At 32.2% G+C, this 20,094-nt stretch overlaps 2 protein-coding genes across 10 annotated transcripts in view; one reads left to right on the plus strand and one right to left on the minus strand.

Annotated features, from left to right (window-relative positions):
• LOC18033243 (disease resistance protein RPP5) overlaps nt 1–5,551 on the plus strand; it is a 7,368-nt gene extending 1,817 nt beyond the window's left edge. The window contains exons 2-5 of the mRNA XM_006421147.2: nt 834–1,947; nt 3,051–3,353; nt 3,453–4,784; nt 4,892–5,551. Of these exons, the coding sequence (XP_006421210.2) occupies nt 834–1,947; nt 3,051–3,353; nt 3,453–4,784; nt 4,892–5,407 (3,265 nt within the window). The 3' untranslated portion in view covers nt 5,408–5,551. The remainder of the gene's footprint in view (nt 1–833; nt 1,948–3,050; nt 3,354–3,452; nt 4,785–4,891) is intronic.
• A 10,087-nt stretch (nt 5,552–15,638) lies between these two features.
• LOC18033476 lies at nt 15,639–18,845 on the minus strand. Of its 9 annotated transcripts, none has more exons than XM_006421148.2 (7): nt 18,555–18,845; nt 18,365–18,446; nt 17,697–17,737; nt 17,507–17,574; nt 17,162–17,197; nt 16,413–16,606; nt 15,664–16,024 (listed from the first exon to the last, which is right to left on the minus strand). In XM_006421148.2, exons 3-7 carry the CDS (start codon nt 17,722–17,724, stop codon nt 15,976–15,978), a joined length of 375 nt encoding a protein of 124 aa, XP_006421211.1. In that variant the 5' UTR covers nt 17,725–17,737; nt 18,365–18,446; nt 18,555–18,845; the 3' UTR covers nt 15,664–15,975. The 9 variants fall into 9 exon arrangements, 4 of the variants coding, with proteins under 4 accessions (XP_024043081.1, XP_024043113.1, XP_006421211.1 ...); XM_024187403.1 differs by having other exon boundaries at nt 15,669–16,024; nt 16,523–16,606; XM_024187313.1 differs by having other exon boundaries at nt 15,643–16,606.
• Nucleotides 18,846–20,094: the final 1,249 nt, after the last annotated feature.

The raw sequence follows: 20,094 nt of genomic DNA on the forward strand, positions 1-20,094 counted from the left end.
ACAGTTGCACCTAAGGTTCCCCCTAATGTTTGATGTAAATAGCTTGAATCTCTTCTAATAATATGTCTGATGTTTCATGACATCCATGTTATATCTAAAAGAGAGTGAGGAAACTCTTAACCTCTTGCTTCTAGGGATGGCAAAACTTGGGGGCGATCAAGTATGGCAATGCTCAGATCTGGCTCGGACATGTTTTTTGAACACCCAGCCGAGGCTTTTTTATTTGAACTTAAAAGCTTGGATTTTATATTTTGTAACATTGTATATGTATGTTTTTTAATTTTTAATTTTATTTTTGTGAAATTGGGAATGAAAATATGAAATTTAAAAATTTAAATATATGTAATAGTTGAGCCAAATAAATATAATTATTTAAAATAATATATATTTTATAAAATTTCTTTTATAAAATTTGGGCTCCGGACCAAACCATGAGCTTATCAAGTGATTCCCGAGACCAGTTTGGCCTCATTCTCAGGCCGAGTATTGCCCGAGTTCAAGCCGGATGGGTATTTTTAACATCCCTACTTACTTCCACCACAAGAGGCCAAACAAAATATGCTTATATTTTGGGATACTATTTAAAATAAATAGTGAATGATAAAACATATCAAAAAGTTTATAAACTATTATGCATAATAAATTTATATTTTTAACATTAGGCGATGGTCACTATCTTGTAAAATTAATTTCTATTTTTTTCTTTTCTTTGATCAAGTTTCAGTGTGAAACCTCGGCATTGTTACCAATTGGAATTATAAACACAATGTTCAGCTTTATTGAAGAATTTTTTATCCACATTCAATCTTACTGCTATTTTTCTTATTTGTTAGGTCCGAATCTGTACTTGTAGAGGGAATTGTGAATGACATTTTAAAGAAACTGAATGATTTATTTCCAAGTGATAACAAAGACCAGCTGGTGGGAGTAGAATCAATCATCAAGGAAATTGAATCACTCTTATTGACTGGGTCAACTGAATTTAACACTGTAGGCATTTGGGGCATTGGTGGTATAGGCAAGACCACAATTGCCAGTGCTATTTACAGTAACATCTCTAGTCATTTTGAAGGTTCTTATTTTATGCAAAATATTAGAGAAGAGTCAGAAGCTAGCAGATTGGCTGGTTTCCGACGAGAACTTCTTTCTACATTACTAGATGATGGAGATATGAAGATTGACATACCCAATATCGGCCTCAACTTTCAAAGAAGAAGGCTCAGTCGAATGAAGGTTCTAATTGTTTTTGATGATGTGACTTGTATACAACAAATAGAATTATTAATTGGTGGTCTTGATAGACTCGATTGCTTCATGCCTGGGAGTCGAATTATCATAACAACGAGAGATGCACAATTGCTCAAGAACCTTCCTGGGAGTCGAGTGGGTCATGTATTTGAGGTTAAGGTATTATCATACAATGATTCTCTTACCCTTTTCAGTCGAAATGCCTTTGGGCAAAACCATCCTGCTGCGGGTTATTTGGAGTTGTCAAATATAGTGATAAAATATGCGAAGGGTGTTCCATTAGCTCTTAAAGTTTTGGGACGCTATCTATTCGGAAGGAGTGAAGAAGAGTGGGAAAATGCAATAGAAAAACTAAAAAGAATTCCTCACATGGATATCCAAAAGGTGTTGAAAGTGAGTTATGATGGCCTTGATGATGAAGAGCAAAATATCTTTCTAGATATTGCATGTTTTTTTAAAGGACAACATCGAGATTTTGTTATGAATTTCCTAGATGCCTGTGGCCTTTCAGCGAAGATAGGAATATGTGATCTTGTTGATAAGTCCCTTGTGATTATATCAAACAACAAGATAACAATGCATGATTTGCTACAAGAAATGGGTAGGGAAATTGTGAGGCAAGAGTCCATTAAAGATTCAGGAAAACGCAGTCGATTGTGGCATCATGAAGACATCGATCAAGTTTTGAGCAAAAATACTGTAAGTTCAAAGCATTAACTTTCCGTTTCTATTTTGGTTATGGCAGAATTAGTTTAGTACTTTGTCAGATAGATAATATTATTTCTTATGACGCCCCCCACAAACACATTATAATATATAGAAAACTCTTTTATACAAATTAAGGAAAATATATAAAACTAGTGGCGGACTGATGTGCTACATTGTATATATCATATAGGCCATGTTACGATTTATAATAATAAATAAAAGGTTAAATTAGTGAAATTTGTTGAATATTTCCTTTAATAATCAATTAATAATTTTATTTTTATTATTAGTTATTTATTTCACATTAAATTTAATACTTATAATAATACTTCCATAAAGTAATTATAATAATAAATAATAAGTTTAAATTAAGTGATATTTATTGAATATTTTATTTTATAATCAATTAATATTTTTAAATTATTACTGATTTATTTTAAATTAAATTATAATAGTTAGAGTAATACTTAAATTAATAATTTTTCTTTTTGAATTATTTATTATTTATATTTTTAATTATAACATCAAAAATATTATTATACACATTGCATATTGATATGATATAAACATTGATAAATTAGTAAATATGCTTGAGTGATAGAATTGATCCCAACAAATCAATCCTTTGGAAATCATGGAATAAATTTTCTTAAGGTTATGGGATTATTCTGTGGGCTCAGGATAAGTTTATTCGCTGTGTTTTCACCAAACATAAAATAGGCTAAATTTCTGATGAATCAGTCGATGTCAAATTTCCTGCCACCAAATGCACCTTTATTTTGGTATCATGTACATGTTATTGTAGAGTCGTGTCATAAGTCATAACAATTGAACAACGCAACATATTTTTTGTTTTTGTTTCCCAGATTTCGTTTTATGTCCTAACTCCTAAGCTTTTCATTAAATGTCCCAACTTATGCATCATATTTTAAGAGTTGAAAAAATTTGGGAAATGTAACCTGAAACTTAGACTCAACAAAGAACGTGGGAAAAAGAAACAAAAAAACTTAATGAACTGTATGGATACGACGCCTGTAGTCTAGGCTTCTAGCATTTCCTTACACATTATTATTATTATTATTTCCTCTTTTTAGGGGAGTGAGATAATTGAGGACATCTCCTTGGATATGTCTCAAGTTAAAGAGATACGCTTCAATCCTAGTACTTTCACAAAGATGCCCAGATTGAGATTCTTCAAATTTTATAACTCAATCTCTAGAGAGAACAGATGTAAGGTGCATCATTCAAGATGCCTGAAATCCCTTTCCAATGAACTAAGGTATTTTCGTTGGGATGGATACCCTTTGAAATCATTGCCTTCAAAGAATTTTCCGGAACATCTTGTTTCACTTCAGATGCCTTATAGCAATATTGAACAGCTCTGGAATGGTGTCCAGGTATATCTTGAATATTTATATGAAAACCTTTCAATACCAAATTTTAAATGTGATGGATGCTAATTACTGGTGTTGAATTTTTTCCCTTTTTTTCCCCAGAATCTTGCTGCGTTAAAGAGTCTAAATCTCAGACATTGCAAGCAATTGACCAGAATCCCAGACCTCTCACTGGCCTTAAGTCTTGACTCGTTGGAATTAACAGGCTGTACAAGTTTGATTGAGATTCACTCATCTATTCAACATCTCAACAAGCTTGTCACCCTTAATCTAGAAGATTGCAATAGTCTAAAGAGTCTTCCAACTGGAATTGATTTGGTTTCCCTTAAAACGCTTTCACTTGCAAATTGCTCAAATTTCAAGAGGTTTCCTGAGATCTCTTGTAACATAGAAGTGTTATATTTGCAAGGAAGCGCAATTGAAGAACTACCTTCATCGATTGGGAATCTATCCAGACTTGTTACATTGGAGCTTCAAAACTGTTCAAGGCTTAAGAGTGTCTCGAGCAGCCTCTGTAATTTAAAATCACTTCGGAGCCTTTATCTCTCTGGTTGCTTAAAACTTGAGAAATTGCCGGAGGAAACTGAAATTAATTTGGATTCCCTTGAAGTGCTAAATCTTCGAGGGTGCTCAAATTTGAAGAGGTTTCCTGAGATCTCTTGTAATATAGAAGACTTAGATCTAAGGGAAACTGCAATTGAAGAACTGCCTTCATCGATTGGGAATCTATCCAGACTTGTTAATTTGGACCTTACAAACTGTTCAAGGCTTAAGAGTGTCTCGAGCAGCCTCTGTAATTTAAAATCACTTCGGTACCTTTTTCTCTCTGGTTGCTTAAAACTTGAGAAATTGCCGGAGGAAATTGGAAATTTAGAATCTCTGGAAATTATGTCGGCCAGAGAAACTGCTGTAAGCCAAGTACCGCCGTCCATTGCTTGTTTGAACAGGGTTTGGTCGTTATGTTTTGAAAGATGCAAGGGTCGTCTGCCAACAATGGGTTTGAAATTGCCTATTTTCTTTCAATTACAGAATCTGGAGGAACTGTCTCTCGTAGATTGCGGCATCACAGAATTACCTGAAAGTCTTGGCCAGTCGCCCTCTTTAAAACATTTGAATCTAGCAGAAAACAATTTTGAGAAAATACCTTCAAGCATCAAACAGCTATCTAAGTTGTTGATCCTCACACTACAAAATTGTAAGAGGCTTCAATCCTTACCAGAACTTCCACGCTGTAGCAGAATATGTGCCCGTCACTGCACATCACTGGAAACATTATCAAATTTATCGACATTATTCACACGTTCGTCAGAGCTTTGGCAGGAATTTGACTTTAGCAATTGTTTCAAATTGAACCGGAACGAGGTTGGAGAAATTGTTGAAGGAGCTCTAAAGAAAATTCACGTTATGGCAACATGGTGGAAACAACAAGATCCGGTAACTCTCTATCTAAGTGCATATATATGCATTTTTATAAGTTATTATTACCTTTTTCCCCCAAGTTAAATTTAATATTATACAAAATGATGGTTTTTGTGGTGCAGGAAGATGATCATAACCCTCCTCGGGGTTGTGTCAGTTACCCCGGAAGTGAAATTCCAGAGTGGTTTAGCTATCAAAGTATGGGATCTTCTGTAACTCTTGAGCTGCCGCCAGGTTGGTTCAACAATAACTTTGTTGGCTTTGCTCTGTGCGCTATTGTTCCAGATCATCATGGCATCACACGGGGTTTTAATGTTCGATGCATACTCAAAACCAAAGACGATGTTGCAGTTTGTTCCCTTTATGTATGGAATCATTTAGGAGTAAATCCGTCTATCGAGTCAGATCACGTGCTTTTGGGGTATGATTTCTCTCTGTCTTCAGATAGTCTCGGTGGTTCCAATAACGAGTTCTGTATCCAATTCAATATTCAGCATTACGAGGGCCCAGGCATAGAGGGTTTTGATGTGAAAAAATGTGGAGCTCATTTAATATACGCCCAAGATCCCAGCAAAAGGTTGAGATCTGAGGTGGAAGATTATCAGGTGCTACACCCCAAAAGACTGAAATATCCTTAAAATCGATTGCACGAGAGGTGAAAATAGTTTTTGACAGGTCTGTTTTTACTTTCTTTAATTTGTTTGGGGACAATATAAGCAACTTCGAATGCGAAGTCCTAGCAGCACTTTAGAAGGCCCGTATTCGAATGTTAGGAGAGGTAAGCATCTAAAAAATGATTCTCTAGATTTAATGTGAAACTACTATCAAGTGCTTGGTTCTTGTAAAAATTAAAATGGACTCACTGCCATTTTCATTCCACAAATTCACTAGATCTCTCAAATCTGTGCTTATTATAAAGAATGACCTAAGACCGTGGTGCATGTGGTTATGGAAATGAAATCTTAATTAAAATCAGTATGATTAAAATGACTTTTATGTCTCCAAATAGATAAAACATTACATCGGATTTGTATCACAATATTTTTATTCCTAAGTATTGAAGCGACATTTGAATAATTAGATTTATAAAATTGCCTATTTGTCCATCATGGACTACCTCACTTGGAATGAACAGGATAAGAATTTTTAAGTGCGTAAATTTTTAATTACTGCTTTTATATCATGTGTTTGCATTAATACTCCAATTTTTTTTTAATGTTTTATGAATATTACGATACAATTTTACTAATATTATAATAAGAAGTTTGCCTAGACCTATTTGATAATTTATTTGAAGCATAATCTTGAACTTTGCTTCAAAGAAAGGTGAGGAGGCATAGTCCTATACTGGGAGAAATTCTAAAGTTTATACAAAATTTGTAAACTTCAAATGCGTTTCAACGGCGATGGCCATAACACCACGCATTGGCACCCAATATAATCGACATTTAACGGCTAGTCTTTGGCGCCTAAATTTTAGACCAGGCTTCATTAGTAAACTTCTTATGCAAACAAATAAAACACCTTCCTAAACCGTAAATTAGTTCAAACAGATATATATATACATATATATATATATATATATATATATATATATATATATATATATATATATAGCTACATATAACTCCTTAATCTTACTTAATCACACAAACCTAGCTTGATTTGCAAGTAATTGATATTTCAAATTTAGCGTTATCACTCTCTCTTGTCCTTCCATCGCTATGACACATTGACACTATTCAAATGCTAAACAATAAGTTTAATTAATAAACTAACATTATATAATATACTAGATCAAACTTATGATCTATCTCCATAAATAATCAATTTCAAATGATCTGTCTCTAATCTATCACTAATCAATTTAAAAATTTTAATGCTAGAATTTAATGGCTAAAATTATCTTCATTTGACTTAATAGTAATTTAATCTTACACAATGAAATTGGAACAAGATTAAATAATATGACTTTTAGTCTTTACTACCTTACAATTAATAAATATGTTGTAAATGATTGAATAAAAAATAATTTAATTATCTATTCTTATCGAGAAGAAGTCGAAGAGGTGAGGAAGCGAAGAAAGAAAGCACGTTTTGGAGTCTCGAATGAAGTAAATGCTCCCTTTGTTTTGTTATATGAAAGGCAAAGTTGAAAGTTGTAAATTAATATAGTGGTCCATTTATAAATAAAATAGTGGCAATTTTGTAAACTTTGCACAATGGCATTTTTATAAATGTATCAAAAATTTTGGACTCTTAACCCACGCATAGCCTTTGTTGGGAAAATATGCTCTTTAAAAGCATATGTGTTTATTTAATTGTAATAAACAATTTTTCTGATTAATAAAATAAATGAGGTATTTTATACAAATATCTTAATTGCATTAATATTTTTATTAAAGTCCATTTAATCATATTATATGTATTTATGTGATCACCATGTGGATTCACAGAAGACATAAATACAAGTTATCTTATGATTAAATAAATTTAGTTCGCATTTGATAAATAAAGTTGGGCACTTTATTTAGGTATAGACTGTAATAAATTCATTGAATGATTTGTCTTAATCATGTATGAATTTATTGATGTAGTACGACTACATTGAACAGGATCACATATGAGATTTAATTAACTTTGTAATAACTGTCAGACTTATTAAATCTCCTAGGCATTGATTTTACTGTAATCTTAATCTTGAGTTAATTATGATTTCATGATTGTAATTGTTATTCCATTTGAGTTACCAATGGGCACGGCACATACTTGTGGTCAATATTACTCGGTATCTTGGTGGGAGCAATTATGAGTATTGGAGTTATGGATTAACAATATAGAATTTGTACAACACATCTCTTGATGGGTTTTCGGCACTTGATCATAGAATTCTCTAGCCAGAGTGTGTCAACATATTTAGTATGTTGGAAATTATCATTAGAGAAAACCAGTAAGTATCAAGGAATAAGACGTTATTAAATTGATTGGACAGTTGAGATATCAATTTAATTAACGATGTGGTACAAAGGATTGTGCAGTAAAGAAATCAATGTGGCTTAGGACGAATTATTATTCGAGCATACAATTATGGAAGTCAGTTCCAATCTTTTAATGGAGTAGATTTGGAATTAAATAATTGGGCTAATTTAATTACAGGCCTAATTATTGTAGCCACTATTGTATGTTCCAAAATGATCAACGGGTTAGCTCATTTAATTGATTGCACCACTACTGGACTAATAAGTAAGATAACTAGTTATTTGGGTCAAAAGCCTAAATATATCATTTAGTGAGAGGCTCCATTTAATTAGCTTTTGTGTAAGGAGCCTTATGTTATTTTACAAGGTGGGTCCCCTATAGAAAAAGTAAGTAACGTGAGCTTTGTTTTTTGATTATTTAGAGTCTAGGGTTTTCACTAAAGGGTGATATAAAAGGCTTATTTTCTCAAAAGAAAAGGGAGAAGTCACTTTATACAGATCAGAGAATAAGATTTTTCTCTCTATTGTTGAGAGAAAAATTTTCTCGTGCTAGTTGCTTTGGTAGTGATAAAGACGCTCACACGTCAAGTGCAGATCGAACCTGAGTCATAACCTGGAAGATCATTGGTGACAATTCGTGATCTAACAAGCGTTGTGGTGACGGATCGTGATCTAACAGGAGTGGTGGTGGCGGATCGTGATCTAGGAGCCTAAATCACTTTAGCGGAAAAAGTCAACTCGGATTTTCAAGGTACGATTTCTAGAATACAAATTCTTATATATTATATGAGAGCGATCTTCAAAAGGTTTTATAAAAAATTTAAAAACCTAATTTTTCCCCAACAGCCTTACCACTGCAAACACGTACATGTAATTTTTTTTTTGTGTATATATAATAATTGATAATTAAAATAAATATTTTATTTTATTGATTTTATTTTTTATTTTATTATCTCAATATAATTTTTAATAATAATAATCTCTTTAAATTTAATGATTTTATTTCCTAATTGAATAAGGATAATTTTGAATTTTTATAAAATATGGGAGGAGATATATGAAATTGTATTAAGTATAAAACTGATTCTCAAAATCAGATTTTGAAAAGCTACTCATTGTTTGTTTTTCAAAAATTATTGTAGGGTGGAATAATCTTACTGAAAGTGTCACTTTTGAGCCTCAAAGGCAATTCCAAATGCTCTAAGTGTAGCAAAAGATAGGGGGACAAATTTCTATATGGGATGGGATATTTCCACTCCAGAGTTTGTGTAACCACCCCATCTTATAAAATTATTTTTTAAAAAAAAATCACATTATTTTTTTTTTAAATTTCAAATGAGAGAAATTTTAAAATAATTAACTAATTAGATTCTTTTTTTTTTGGATAAAAACTCTTGACTATTGTTGATCACAAATGTTGCTGTAACAAAAATGGTCAAGAGATCTAAATCACAAAAACTAATTAATGAAAATTTAATTGGTCAATCATTAAAATTTCTTCTTGATTTAAACGTAATGTAATTTTTTTATAATTATTCTTTTGAAATGGCATGGGTTACACATTTTTAGGGTTGGAAATATCAAAATTGTTTCTATATGCAATTTATATAAAATTTCTAATTTAATCCTGATCTTTCCTAGTTGCTTCACTTAGAAATTTTGATTAAGCGAAAAATTGATATCTATATTGTAGTGATGATAAAAATTTTTCCCAACCAATTAATTTAACAAAAGAAACCTTTCAAAATTTAAAAAAAAAAAGTTAGAAAAAAAAAACACGGGACGGCTAACATTTTTTTTTTAATATTAACTCAGATACCCATTAAATCTCGAATTAGTACTTGATCCTTAGGAAAGTCACTAGAGCTAGACCTTAGCTTCACGGCTAACATAAATGACTAGGTGGTAGATAATTATCTATTCACATAGATAATTATCTATTCACATCCCAGAAGTTGTTTTCTACAAGTGTACTGTGTTGGCACATCATTAAATTCTCTATTGTAAATTTAGTAACAATCAATCTTTTTTATTTATTAAAACTGGATTTTATTAATGTAATGTAGTATGACAAAGGTTGCATCATCAATTTCATCTTTGTTTATAATTGTTTGGGAAGCGTCTCTGCCCTAGTGCTTCTGTGGTATTGTTTGTTATTAATTGATTATTTGTTACGTATGTATGAATGTTACTGCAATTCGTTGAAATGTTCATGGGCTATGAAACTAATTTAAAATGACCAATGCTCCTAGATAGAGTGCCCAAAACTTTTCTTGTTTGGGTATTTTTTTTTAATAATTTTTGTTTTTTGGGTTTACAACATTTGCATCATCTAGAGGTGGCCAATAGGTCGGACGACACGAGGCACGGCACGGGTACGGCATAAGGCACGGCACGAGCACATTTAAGTAGAGCACGCGGCATGGCACGGCATGCACGTGGGCTTTGCCGGGCTTAAATTTTAGGCACATGAGCCTTAAAAATACGGCACGATTAGAGATGAGCCAAAGCACGGCACACAAAAAAGCATGCAATAAGTATGTTTTATTTTTTAATGAAAGTAAACTTAAAATTTTATAATTTTATAAATAACTTGAAATTGAATCTTTTAATATAGTTTATTGGCTCAAGTTTTTAAATTTATTTAATTCTTAGTTTCAAAAAAATTATAATTGATTTATGTTTATAATTTATTAAATAAATAATTGGTATCATGATTTTAATAATATAAAATTATAAATGTCATGATTTTGTAAATATGTATTGATATTATTATAAACTATGATATATGACTCTACGTAATTCCAAGTTAACAATTAAGTTAACCCTTTAAAAAATTATTATTGTTGTTGTTGTTAAGTACTAAAAAAGAATTCTAATACCATAGAGTCAAACTGAGCAACTAATATTCCATTCTCTTATTATTATTAATTTATTATTATTAAATATGGACTTGAGTTTTGAATTTTTTATTCTATTAAATTTAAATAAAGGCACATGGATCCAAAAAAAGTACACAAGCTTACAAAAAATAAGATAACAACTTGACATGCACTCTAAAAAAATAAAAAAGGAAAAAGTGTAGTGGGCTAGTTTTCCTAGGCACGGCACGTGCGGGCACGGCAGGTGTGCCGGGCTGGCACAGCACGACACAACATGAAATACATAGTGGACACAGAACAACACGAGCATGAGCACGCGTGGGCTTCCTTTAATGGGCCTGGGTCGGCACGGCCCGTTGGCCATCTCTAGCATCATCCTAGGACCTAACTCTCAATAAGAGGGAAGACATTTTACATCCTTTTTCACTAAATTATCTGTATTCTTAATAAATTTGGTTTTTATTAATTGTCAAGGAATATTTAATAAATAATATTACACTTTTAGATTCATTAAAAAATATTAAAAATGAAAAGCGAACGGCCTATTTCTGAGAGTTCTGAGTCTATTAACAAGGGGACTGAACTCATTTGACCGATAATAAGAAACAAATATCCAATTATTTTCCCCTAGCTAACAGCACATATACTTTAAATATATTTTTGACCAATAATAGGTTAACATATGATATGCACTCGTTTGACAAATAACAAATAAACCAATTATTTTTCCCTAACAACACGTCTATTCTAGATGTATTTTTTCCAAATAACACGTTAACATACTATATGGATTCATTTAAAACAATATACTTAATTTAGGATTGAGTGGATGCCAATTATTTCAGTTGATAAAATTATTTGTGTAGAAATAAAAAATCTAAAATTCGAAACTCGCTCACGTTAATGGGGAAAAGGTTTGAGTTACTGTCTTAATAAAAAAATATTTAATTTAAAATTAATGCTAACAGCACGTATGCATTAATGCTCCATTTTTTTTTGTTTTTTAAAATTAATACAATTTTACTGATATTCTTGTTAAAAGTTTACCAAGATCTATTTTGATATGGGCACGGCTACAGTACGTGCATGTATGTGATACATGCAAGCAATAAAAAAAGGAAAAAAAACAGAGCAATGGTTTGGCTGCCACAAACACTAAAAAAAAAATAATAACTGGGAGCAACTAGTTGCTCCTTAAATGAATTAAATAATAATAAATATAATAATATTCAATTATAATAAAAAAAACATAAAAATAAAATAATTATTATTTTATATTAAAGGACACATAACAATAAAAAATTATTTTTATAATAATAAAAAAAGAGTTTCAAGTTTAATGGTATAGATATCAAGTTAATGGTCTGGATTTCATATTTATTGGTCCATTAATTTCATTATTTTTATAGTTGCAAGTTAATTATCTCAAGTTTCATGTTTATTGCCTTAAGTTTCAAGTTCCTTCAGTTTCAAGTTTAATGGTCCAGGTATCAAGTTAATGGTCATGGTTTCATGTTTATTGGTCCATTAATTAAATGATTTTCATGGTTGCAAGTTAATGATCTCATGTTTCATGTTTATTACCCTAAGTTTCAAGTTCACTGGTTTCAAATTTAATGGTTTAGATATCAAGTTAATGATCATGGTTTCATGTTTATTGGTCCATTAATTAAATGATTTTTATGGTTGCAAGTTAATGATCTCATGTTCCATGTTTATTGCCTTAAGTTTCAAGTTCTTTCAGTTTCAAGTTTAATGGTTCAGGTTTCAAGTTAATGGTTATGGTTTAGTGTTTATTGGTCCATTAATTAAATGATTTTCATGGTTGCAAGTTAATGATCTTATGTTTCATGTTTATTGCCCTAAGTTTTAAGTTCACTGGTTTCAAGTTTAATGGTTTAGGTATCAAGTTAATGGTCATGGTTTCATGTTTATTGGTCCATTAATTAAATGATTTTCATAGTTGCAAGTTAATGATCTCATATTTAATGTTTATTGCCCTAAGTTTCAAGTTCATTAATTAAATGATTTTCATGGTTGCAAGTTAATGATAACATATTTCATATTTATTGCCCTAAGTTTCAAGTTGACTGGTTTCAAGTTTAATGTTTAGGTATCAAGTTAATGGTCATAGTTTCATGGTTATTGGTTCATTAATTAAATGATTTTCATGGTTGCAAGTTAATGATCTCATGTTTCATGTTTATTGCCCTAAGTTTCAAGTTCATTAATTAAATAATTTTCATGGTTGCAAGTTAATGATAACATGTTTCATGTTTATTGCCCTAAATTTCAAGTTCACTGGTTTCAAGTTTAATGGTTTAGGTATTAAGTTAATGGTCATGGTTTCATACTTATTGGTCCATTAATTAAATGATTTTCAAGGTTACAAGTTAATGATCTCATGTTTCATATTTATTACCCCATGTTTCAAGTTCATTAATTAAATGATTTTCATGGTTTCAAGTTAATGATAACATGTTTCATGTCTATTGCCCTAAGTTTCAAGTTCCTTTGGTTTCATGTTTAATGGCCGAGGTATCAAGTTAATGGTCATGGTTTCATGTTTATTGGTCCATTAATTAAATGATTTTCAAGGTTGCAAGTTAATGATCTCACTTTTCATGTTTATTGCCCTATGTTTCAAGTTCATTAATTAAATGATTTTCATTGTTGCAAGTCAATGATAACATGTTTCATGCTATGGCCCTAAGTTTCAAGTTCCTTTGGTTTCATGTTTAATGGCCGAAGTATCAAGTTAATAGTCATGGTTTCATGTTTATTGGTCCATTAATTAAATGATTTTCATGGTTGCAAATTAATGATAACATGTTTCATGTTTATTGTCCTAAGTTTCACGTTCCTTTGGTTTCAAGTTTAATGGTCCATGTATCAAGTTAATGGTTCTGATTTCATGTTTATTGGTCCAATAATTGCATGATTTCCATGGTGCAAGTTAATGATTTCATGTTTCAAGTTAATGATTTAATGTTCCTTTAGTTTCCCTTGCTTCCCCCGAGAAGTTTCACCACCTGCCATGGAAACCAAAATCTTACTTTGAATAACAAATATTGTGTTTTAGGTCAAGATGAACCGATTAAATAGCATGCAAATGGGTTTGAAGTCAATGTGGGTGAGTAATTTCAGCAATAAGAAGTGAACGATTACTCAATTTTAGAGAAACAACCTCAGGCAAACCTAGGGTTTTCAATTGGGGTTTGAAGTGAAATAAAGTTAAAGAGTAATTAACTAAAGAAATTTGGATGTGTAAATGAAGGAAAATGATGAGGAGTTGTATATTTTCTCGTTAATGGCTGAAGAAGCCGTGAATTTCGTGCGACAATGAGAGAGGTGGTCGCAGGTTGAAGTTGAACAATGAGGGAGATGGGTAGCCATTTTGTTAAAGAGGCTAGCCATTACAAATGTAATAGATTCTGGATCGAAAATGACTAGCCTCTTTAAAATAAGCAGCTAGCCGTTTTCGATCAAAATGCTTTTTGGAGTAAAAAGGGTTAGCCGTTTACTTTATCGCGGCTAACATCTTTCAATCTAGAGAGCATGCAACTCCAAACAGCCAGCCTCTTTATTGAAACGGCTAGCCATTTTTGGGAAACATGCTCTCTGGAGTGAAAAGGGCTAGTCGTTTCCCACGAAGAGGCTAACATTTTTCATTCCAGAGAGCATGCGAAGTGAAAAGGGCTAGCCTCTTCATTGAAACAGCTAGCCATTTTCGAGAAACATGCTCTCTGGCGTGAAAAGGGCTACCTGTTTCCTACGAAGAACCTAGCATATTTCATTCCAGAGAGCATGCAACTCCAAACGGCTCACCGCCTTTTCACTACAGGCTAGTCAATTTAGCTCTACATGATATATAAGCGCAATTAATTTATTTGTACATCAACTCAGAAACCAACCAAATCCTTCCATTAATGGTGACATTAAATGTTTTAAAAACCCAACCCAGATACCACTAAGCTTCTTATTACATGGAAGAACTAACACATTTTCTTACTTGAAGGATCGGGAATGATCAATGCACTCAATACAATAAACTCACCTAACCGTAGGCGTTTTGCTACTTAAAGTTAGTGGTTCGCCTTTTTAATTCTAAAAACTCTCCAAAATGGAATCAATTAGCCACTTTAAGTGTTAGCGGTTCACCGTCTGTGCCCCAAAAATTACCATTTTATTAAAAACATTATGAAACTCAATCAAACCTATTTTCCAAGATTTCAAATAATACTTGTTAATTTTCAACATTATGAAAATTGTATTTTATAATAAATATAGATTTTTTTTAATAGTACATTTATTATAACTTTAAAATACGCGGACTTTTTTTGGTTAATTTTTAGATCTATATAATATAAGTAGGGATGGCAAAATCCCGGGCCGGGTTCGGGTATTGCAATGACCAGACCCTGCCCGGATGCAACCGGTCTGGGTCTGGGCCGGGTTTTAATCCGGGTACCCAAATTTGATATTTTTTTTAATATTATATGTCTATATATTTTATATTTTTTGGTAATTTTATAAGTTTTAAATTTATTTCAATAAAATTTGACATGAAAATATAAATTTTAAGTGTTTAAAACTTTCTATATGTATAATAAATTAGTCAAATAAATATAAATATTTAAAATAATATATATTTTATAATTTTTTAAAAAAAAATCTAAGTTTCGGGTTTATCAAGTGATGCCCAAGACCGACCCAGCTTCATACCCAAACCAGATAATACCCAGACCACAACGCCTGAATACAGTCCGGGTCCAGACCGGACTGATATTTTTACCACCTCTGAATATAACATTATAATTCTTCTCACAAAAATTTTTAATTTTGAAAAATTTATTTTGGTCAGTTACATATTGCAAAATTAAATTTAATGTTAAAACAATGATTTTTCATTGAGGGATTATTTTAATGTAAGATGGAAGCCAATAATTCTCAAAATACTATTAAATTAAAAGATTAACAAACTTGATATTTTAGTTCTTGATTAATTATGGAGATCACTCAAAAAAGAACAAAAAGGAAAATAAAATTAAGCAAACATCAGTAAAAAAATATAGGACAAATCACAAGGTCGTACAAATTTTAGACCCTGCTGTTTGCAATTACATTTGGTATCATCATGATTCGAGAAACAAACCCACTACCCAAAGCCACCAATATCTGAAACCAAACGAGAAAAAGAAAATGCTAATGATTCAAAATAAAAGAAAAATAAGAGAATTGCTTCTGAAATCCAGGTCCTCATTGGTATCTTCTTGCTCCTTGTCCAGAAACTGCTAATAACCGATGGCTAACTCAGTTCATAGCTGGGTAAAACTACAGATTCGTTCATGGAAGAGAAACAATATTGGTAGTACTTGAAACTGAGAGCTGCACCCTAAAAACAAGTAAAAGAAGATATAATCCCAAGAACGAATACTAGACAAAATTGCAATTGAGATAAAATACAAGGGAATCTTCCCATTTTAAAAATTAAAAAATAAAAAGCAAAATGGAGATCATATTGAAATACAAATTATAGGTATATAAAAGAGCAGTTAAAGTCTTTTTACACAAATATTAGTAAAACAGTGCCAGTAAATTTCCTGGTGTTGTTTTTGCAGCATAACAGCAGCTAAACAGCACCTGGAAATTTTTTAATTTTTTTTAAAAAATAATGCATAGCAAATGCGAAGAGAGACTAAAAGATGCACGATAAAGGCAATCAGTACTTAAAAAAAAAAGGGGCTAAAGAACCACTTGCTCTTAATAAAACAAAGACGTACCAGATAACATTGGTAGATAAGTATAGCTTGCAAGCAAAACCATCCGGTTTGTATAATAACCATTCCTTTTGCAAACAAGAACCAACACAAAACTGAAACTCAAAACTAACTTCATTGTGGCTGTTGTATGGAAGGGAAAAACCGAAATCCAATAGCAAGGTTGAATTTGGGAATTTTCCATATGTTATCCATACCTGGACAATTACACCAAGTGAACTTCACAATTATGACATGGATTAAAGGTTTAAACCCCAGAGCACGACTTTACACATTTTAATGGATATTTTCTCTACACTGAAATATGTATGAAAAGTGTGTTTGTATGTGCCATTTCCCACAATCTATGTAGGGACTTCACAAACTGTCCAAGGACATAACATATATATATATTCTTGAATCAATAACAAATATAAATATTTTTAAGCAGCAATTTCTATCTGCATACAACGATTAGATATGCAGATGCCAACCTTTAAGATGAAAGAAAAGCCATTGATGAGCCACTAAACATCAACATTATTAATCAATGTAAAGAAAAAAAATTTCAGGCTCTTGTGTTAACCAGATGGCCACATATATGTTTACAGCTATATCCAGACAACACTAGAAGGCGGACAAGTAGGGAAAAAAAAAACACAAGAAACTGAGTATACACATCTAATACACATTATATAAACAGAAGTAAGTTCCAGAGAGTAATCATAAAATTATTTTAATAGAAGAAAAGAATCATCAAAGCCGCATATGACCTTTTCTTTAGGAGCATAATCTCGATCAGCAATAACCTGCACTGACAAATTCAAAGAATTAATATTAGAAATAGATATTTCCTTCAAGCCTACCAAATTTTACAAAATTAGCTCCAATAATGAAGACTTCCTACTTTATTAGGACCAGAAATAAGAGCAATGGTCAACGAGAACAAGCATCTTGTCCAGAACAATTCTGTTTTAAGTTTTAAATCAAGTTTTCCTATTGATTTTAAAAATAAAGAACAATTTATCAAACATTAGAGACCATATAGAACAGAGTTTTATTCTACTATTTGTCTCCATCACAGAGCTGGAAAATTAAGAGAAAAAGAGAGAATATACCTCTGACAATTGTTTATCCTCATCATGCAACACAACTGCTTCTGAAAGCCCATCGTGATTAAAAAAATCTGCAAATGGAATCTATAGAATAATTTAATAATTCAAAGAATTGAGCAAAATAAGGGGGAAAAATTACAAATGAAGTGAACACCAAAAGTTCTATACAGATGGCATTTTTATAATATGATACCAGTGATTCCCCCCTTGTGCTTCTCCATGCTCGCGACTCAACTGATACATTCACACCAAACTAATCAAGATAACTTATTATATTTTAGATTCAAGAGTTTATTTTTAATTCAGGAGTTCAGATTACAAAACAGAAATATAGGAAAATAAGACAAAAGCAAGTAGAACTTCTAACACAATAAGCTATAAAATAAAAAATAAAAAAACAGACGATTAAAAAATTTTTGCATATCATTTGCAAAGTGAACAGGTTATTCCATAAAGTTAGAATCTGAAACAGTTTAGGATTTTCAAGCTGCAAGAAACTAAAGTGTTATCACATATTATGTTATCAAACAAAATAAAACTAATTTCCAAAATATATATGTTGAATAAAGCTATTCACCGCAAGCTTAAGGCCATGCATCACATTTCATTGAATTTAATAAGCATTCGATTAGGTTGGCATATCTATCCAGACATGCACAAATAAATAAATGAAGACAAGATATATCTCAACAAAATGAGAAACAAACAATTTCAAAATCTGATTTTTAATGTTCATCCAAAAGCAAACAAACCCTAAAAATTCACACAAAAGCAAGCCCAATTTCATAATCATATTAACGAAATTTTAAAAATTGGTTCTTAGCATTTTTTGGTAGCATGTGTGATTGATTAACATCATACCCAATTTCTTCACGACGTCGACAAAGAATAGCGATTGCGGCTAAGAGATTGGACATTCATGCATGTCAGTGGTGGCTAGTGGCTGTGATGGTTTGTTTAATGGCAAGGATTGTCCAGCGTGCACCAAAAAAAAATTAGCAAAAAAAAGAATTGAAAGGCTATGTAATCAGTTTAGAGTTAACCAAAATACCTGAAAATCAAATCCGCCGCTGACCATTGTGGAAGTTGTGCCGCCGTTGACTGTTGTGGAAGCAAAAGAGGAGAGGAATTAGTAATTAGGGATTTTGAATTTTTTTTGCCCATAAGCCTGCGACAGGTGAGAGAGTGAGACTGAGTGAGCGGGGCAGGGGGTTGTTCATGCGCCGCCGTTCACCGTTGTAGAAGTTGTGCCGCCGTTCATCGTGCCGTTCACCATTGCCGAAGAAGAAGAGGAGAGAAGAACTAGCTTTGCGTGGGGTGAGAGCTTTTTTCTTTTTCTTTTTTTTTCACACAAATATATATCGCCGGTTGGGATGTGTGCCTGTTACCGTTTCTATAGGTTTCAGGTTTTGTGAAATTTTTTAATTATTTATTAATTAAACTCATCTCAACCGTTGGATTCGTTATATTCAATCCAACGGTCATCTTTTATGCATGTATCACATACATGCAAGTCTTGTAGCATCAGTCTTTTGATATAATGTAATTGAAGCCTAACTTGAAACACTGCTTCAAATAAGAGGCATAGTTGTAAATTGGGGAAAAACTCTTTTAAGTTCACACAAAAAGTAATACTGAAATACTAAATCATGTTTAGAAATGGACGTTTGCACAAAATTTCGGGCAATGCAAAATTAGATCTTGGTAGAATTCACATGGCCACTAAATTAGAACTTCTGTTTCAACAGCAACGGCTATAAAACCATACATTGGCGCCAAATATAGCCTACATTTAACGGCTAGTCACTGGCGCCTAGACTTTAGACCCGGCAATTCTTTTGTATACTTGCTGTGCAAGCAAATAAAACACCTTCCCAAACCAACATTTGTTCAACAGCTATAAATAACAACAAATTCGCTTGACTTGCACGTAATTGATATTCCGAAGTTCAGCGTTTTACATCTCTCTTGTTCTTCATTCTTCAATCTATTTAGTCACCAAAATTTAACGTATTCCCAAAATTCCTCAACCGTTTTTCTTTCCGGGAAAAAAGTTCTTTACAATCCCTGAGGTTGATTACAGATTTTATCAAACGGAACAAGGACTGGTTTGCAGCTTCCTGTAGGACAAGATTACACAAAAACCCAGTTCTTGATGATAGTCTTGCGAAAGAGTAGGGTGTTTATGGGCAAAAAGAACGACGGCAGATTTGGAACTATTCGGAGAACGCGGTTTTCTAGAAGATAAAGGGGTCTGACTAGCGAGCCAGGCAAGAACAAAAATCGAGAGTCTCGGCAATTGTACAAACGATAGCTCAACATCTCCAAACGGGCAAACTAAAGCTCTGTAATTTTTTTGTTTTTTGGGGGCCAAGTCGGCTAATGGTTCAAGAAGATCGGCGCTGTGGACTTCCCAGTGGATGGAGCCAGGGCATTGGGGTTGCGAGTCTGATGATCATATAATGGGATTCAAGAAAAGGTTTCGGCATAAAAATATTAACAACCCTCCAGAAGACGGCTTGTGGATTATGCATGAATTTACGGTTAATTCATCGATATTAGAGGACTATTCAGATAAAGCAGTCCACTAT

The sequence above is a fragment of the Citrus clementina genome, unplaced genomic scaffold (genome assembly GCF_000493195.1).
Source record: "Citrus clementina cultivar Clemenules unplaced genomic scaffold, Citrus_clementina_v1.0 scaffold_9, whole genome shotgun sequence".
Taxonomy (NCBI): domain Eukaryota; kingdom Viridiplantae; phylum Streptophyta; class Magnoliopsida; order Sapindales; family Rutaceae; genus Citrus; species Citrus x clementina.

What these genes read in the sequence shown, in the direction of transcription:
- LOC18033476 (XM_024187313.1), bottom strand. Translation starts at nt 17,724, where the DNA reads ATGGAGAAGCACAAGGGGGGAATCACTG. An exon ending in GCACAAGGGGGGAATCACTG is followed by an intron (nt 17,575 to 17,696) that starts GTATCATATTAT and finishes TTCCATTTGCAG; the next exon opens with ATTTTTTTAATCACGATGGG. An exon ending in AGGATAAACAATTGTCAGAG is followed by an intron (nt 17,198 to 17,506) that starts GTATATTCTCTC and finishes TTGTCAGTGCAG; the next exon opens with GTTATTGCTGATCGAGATTA.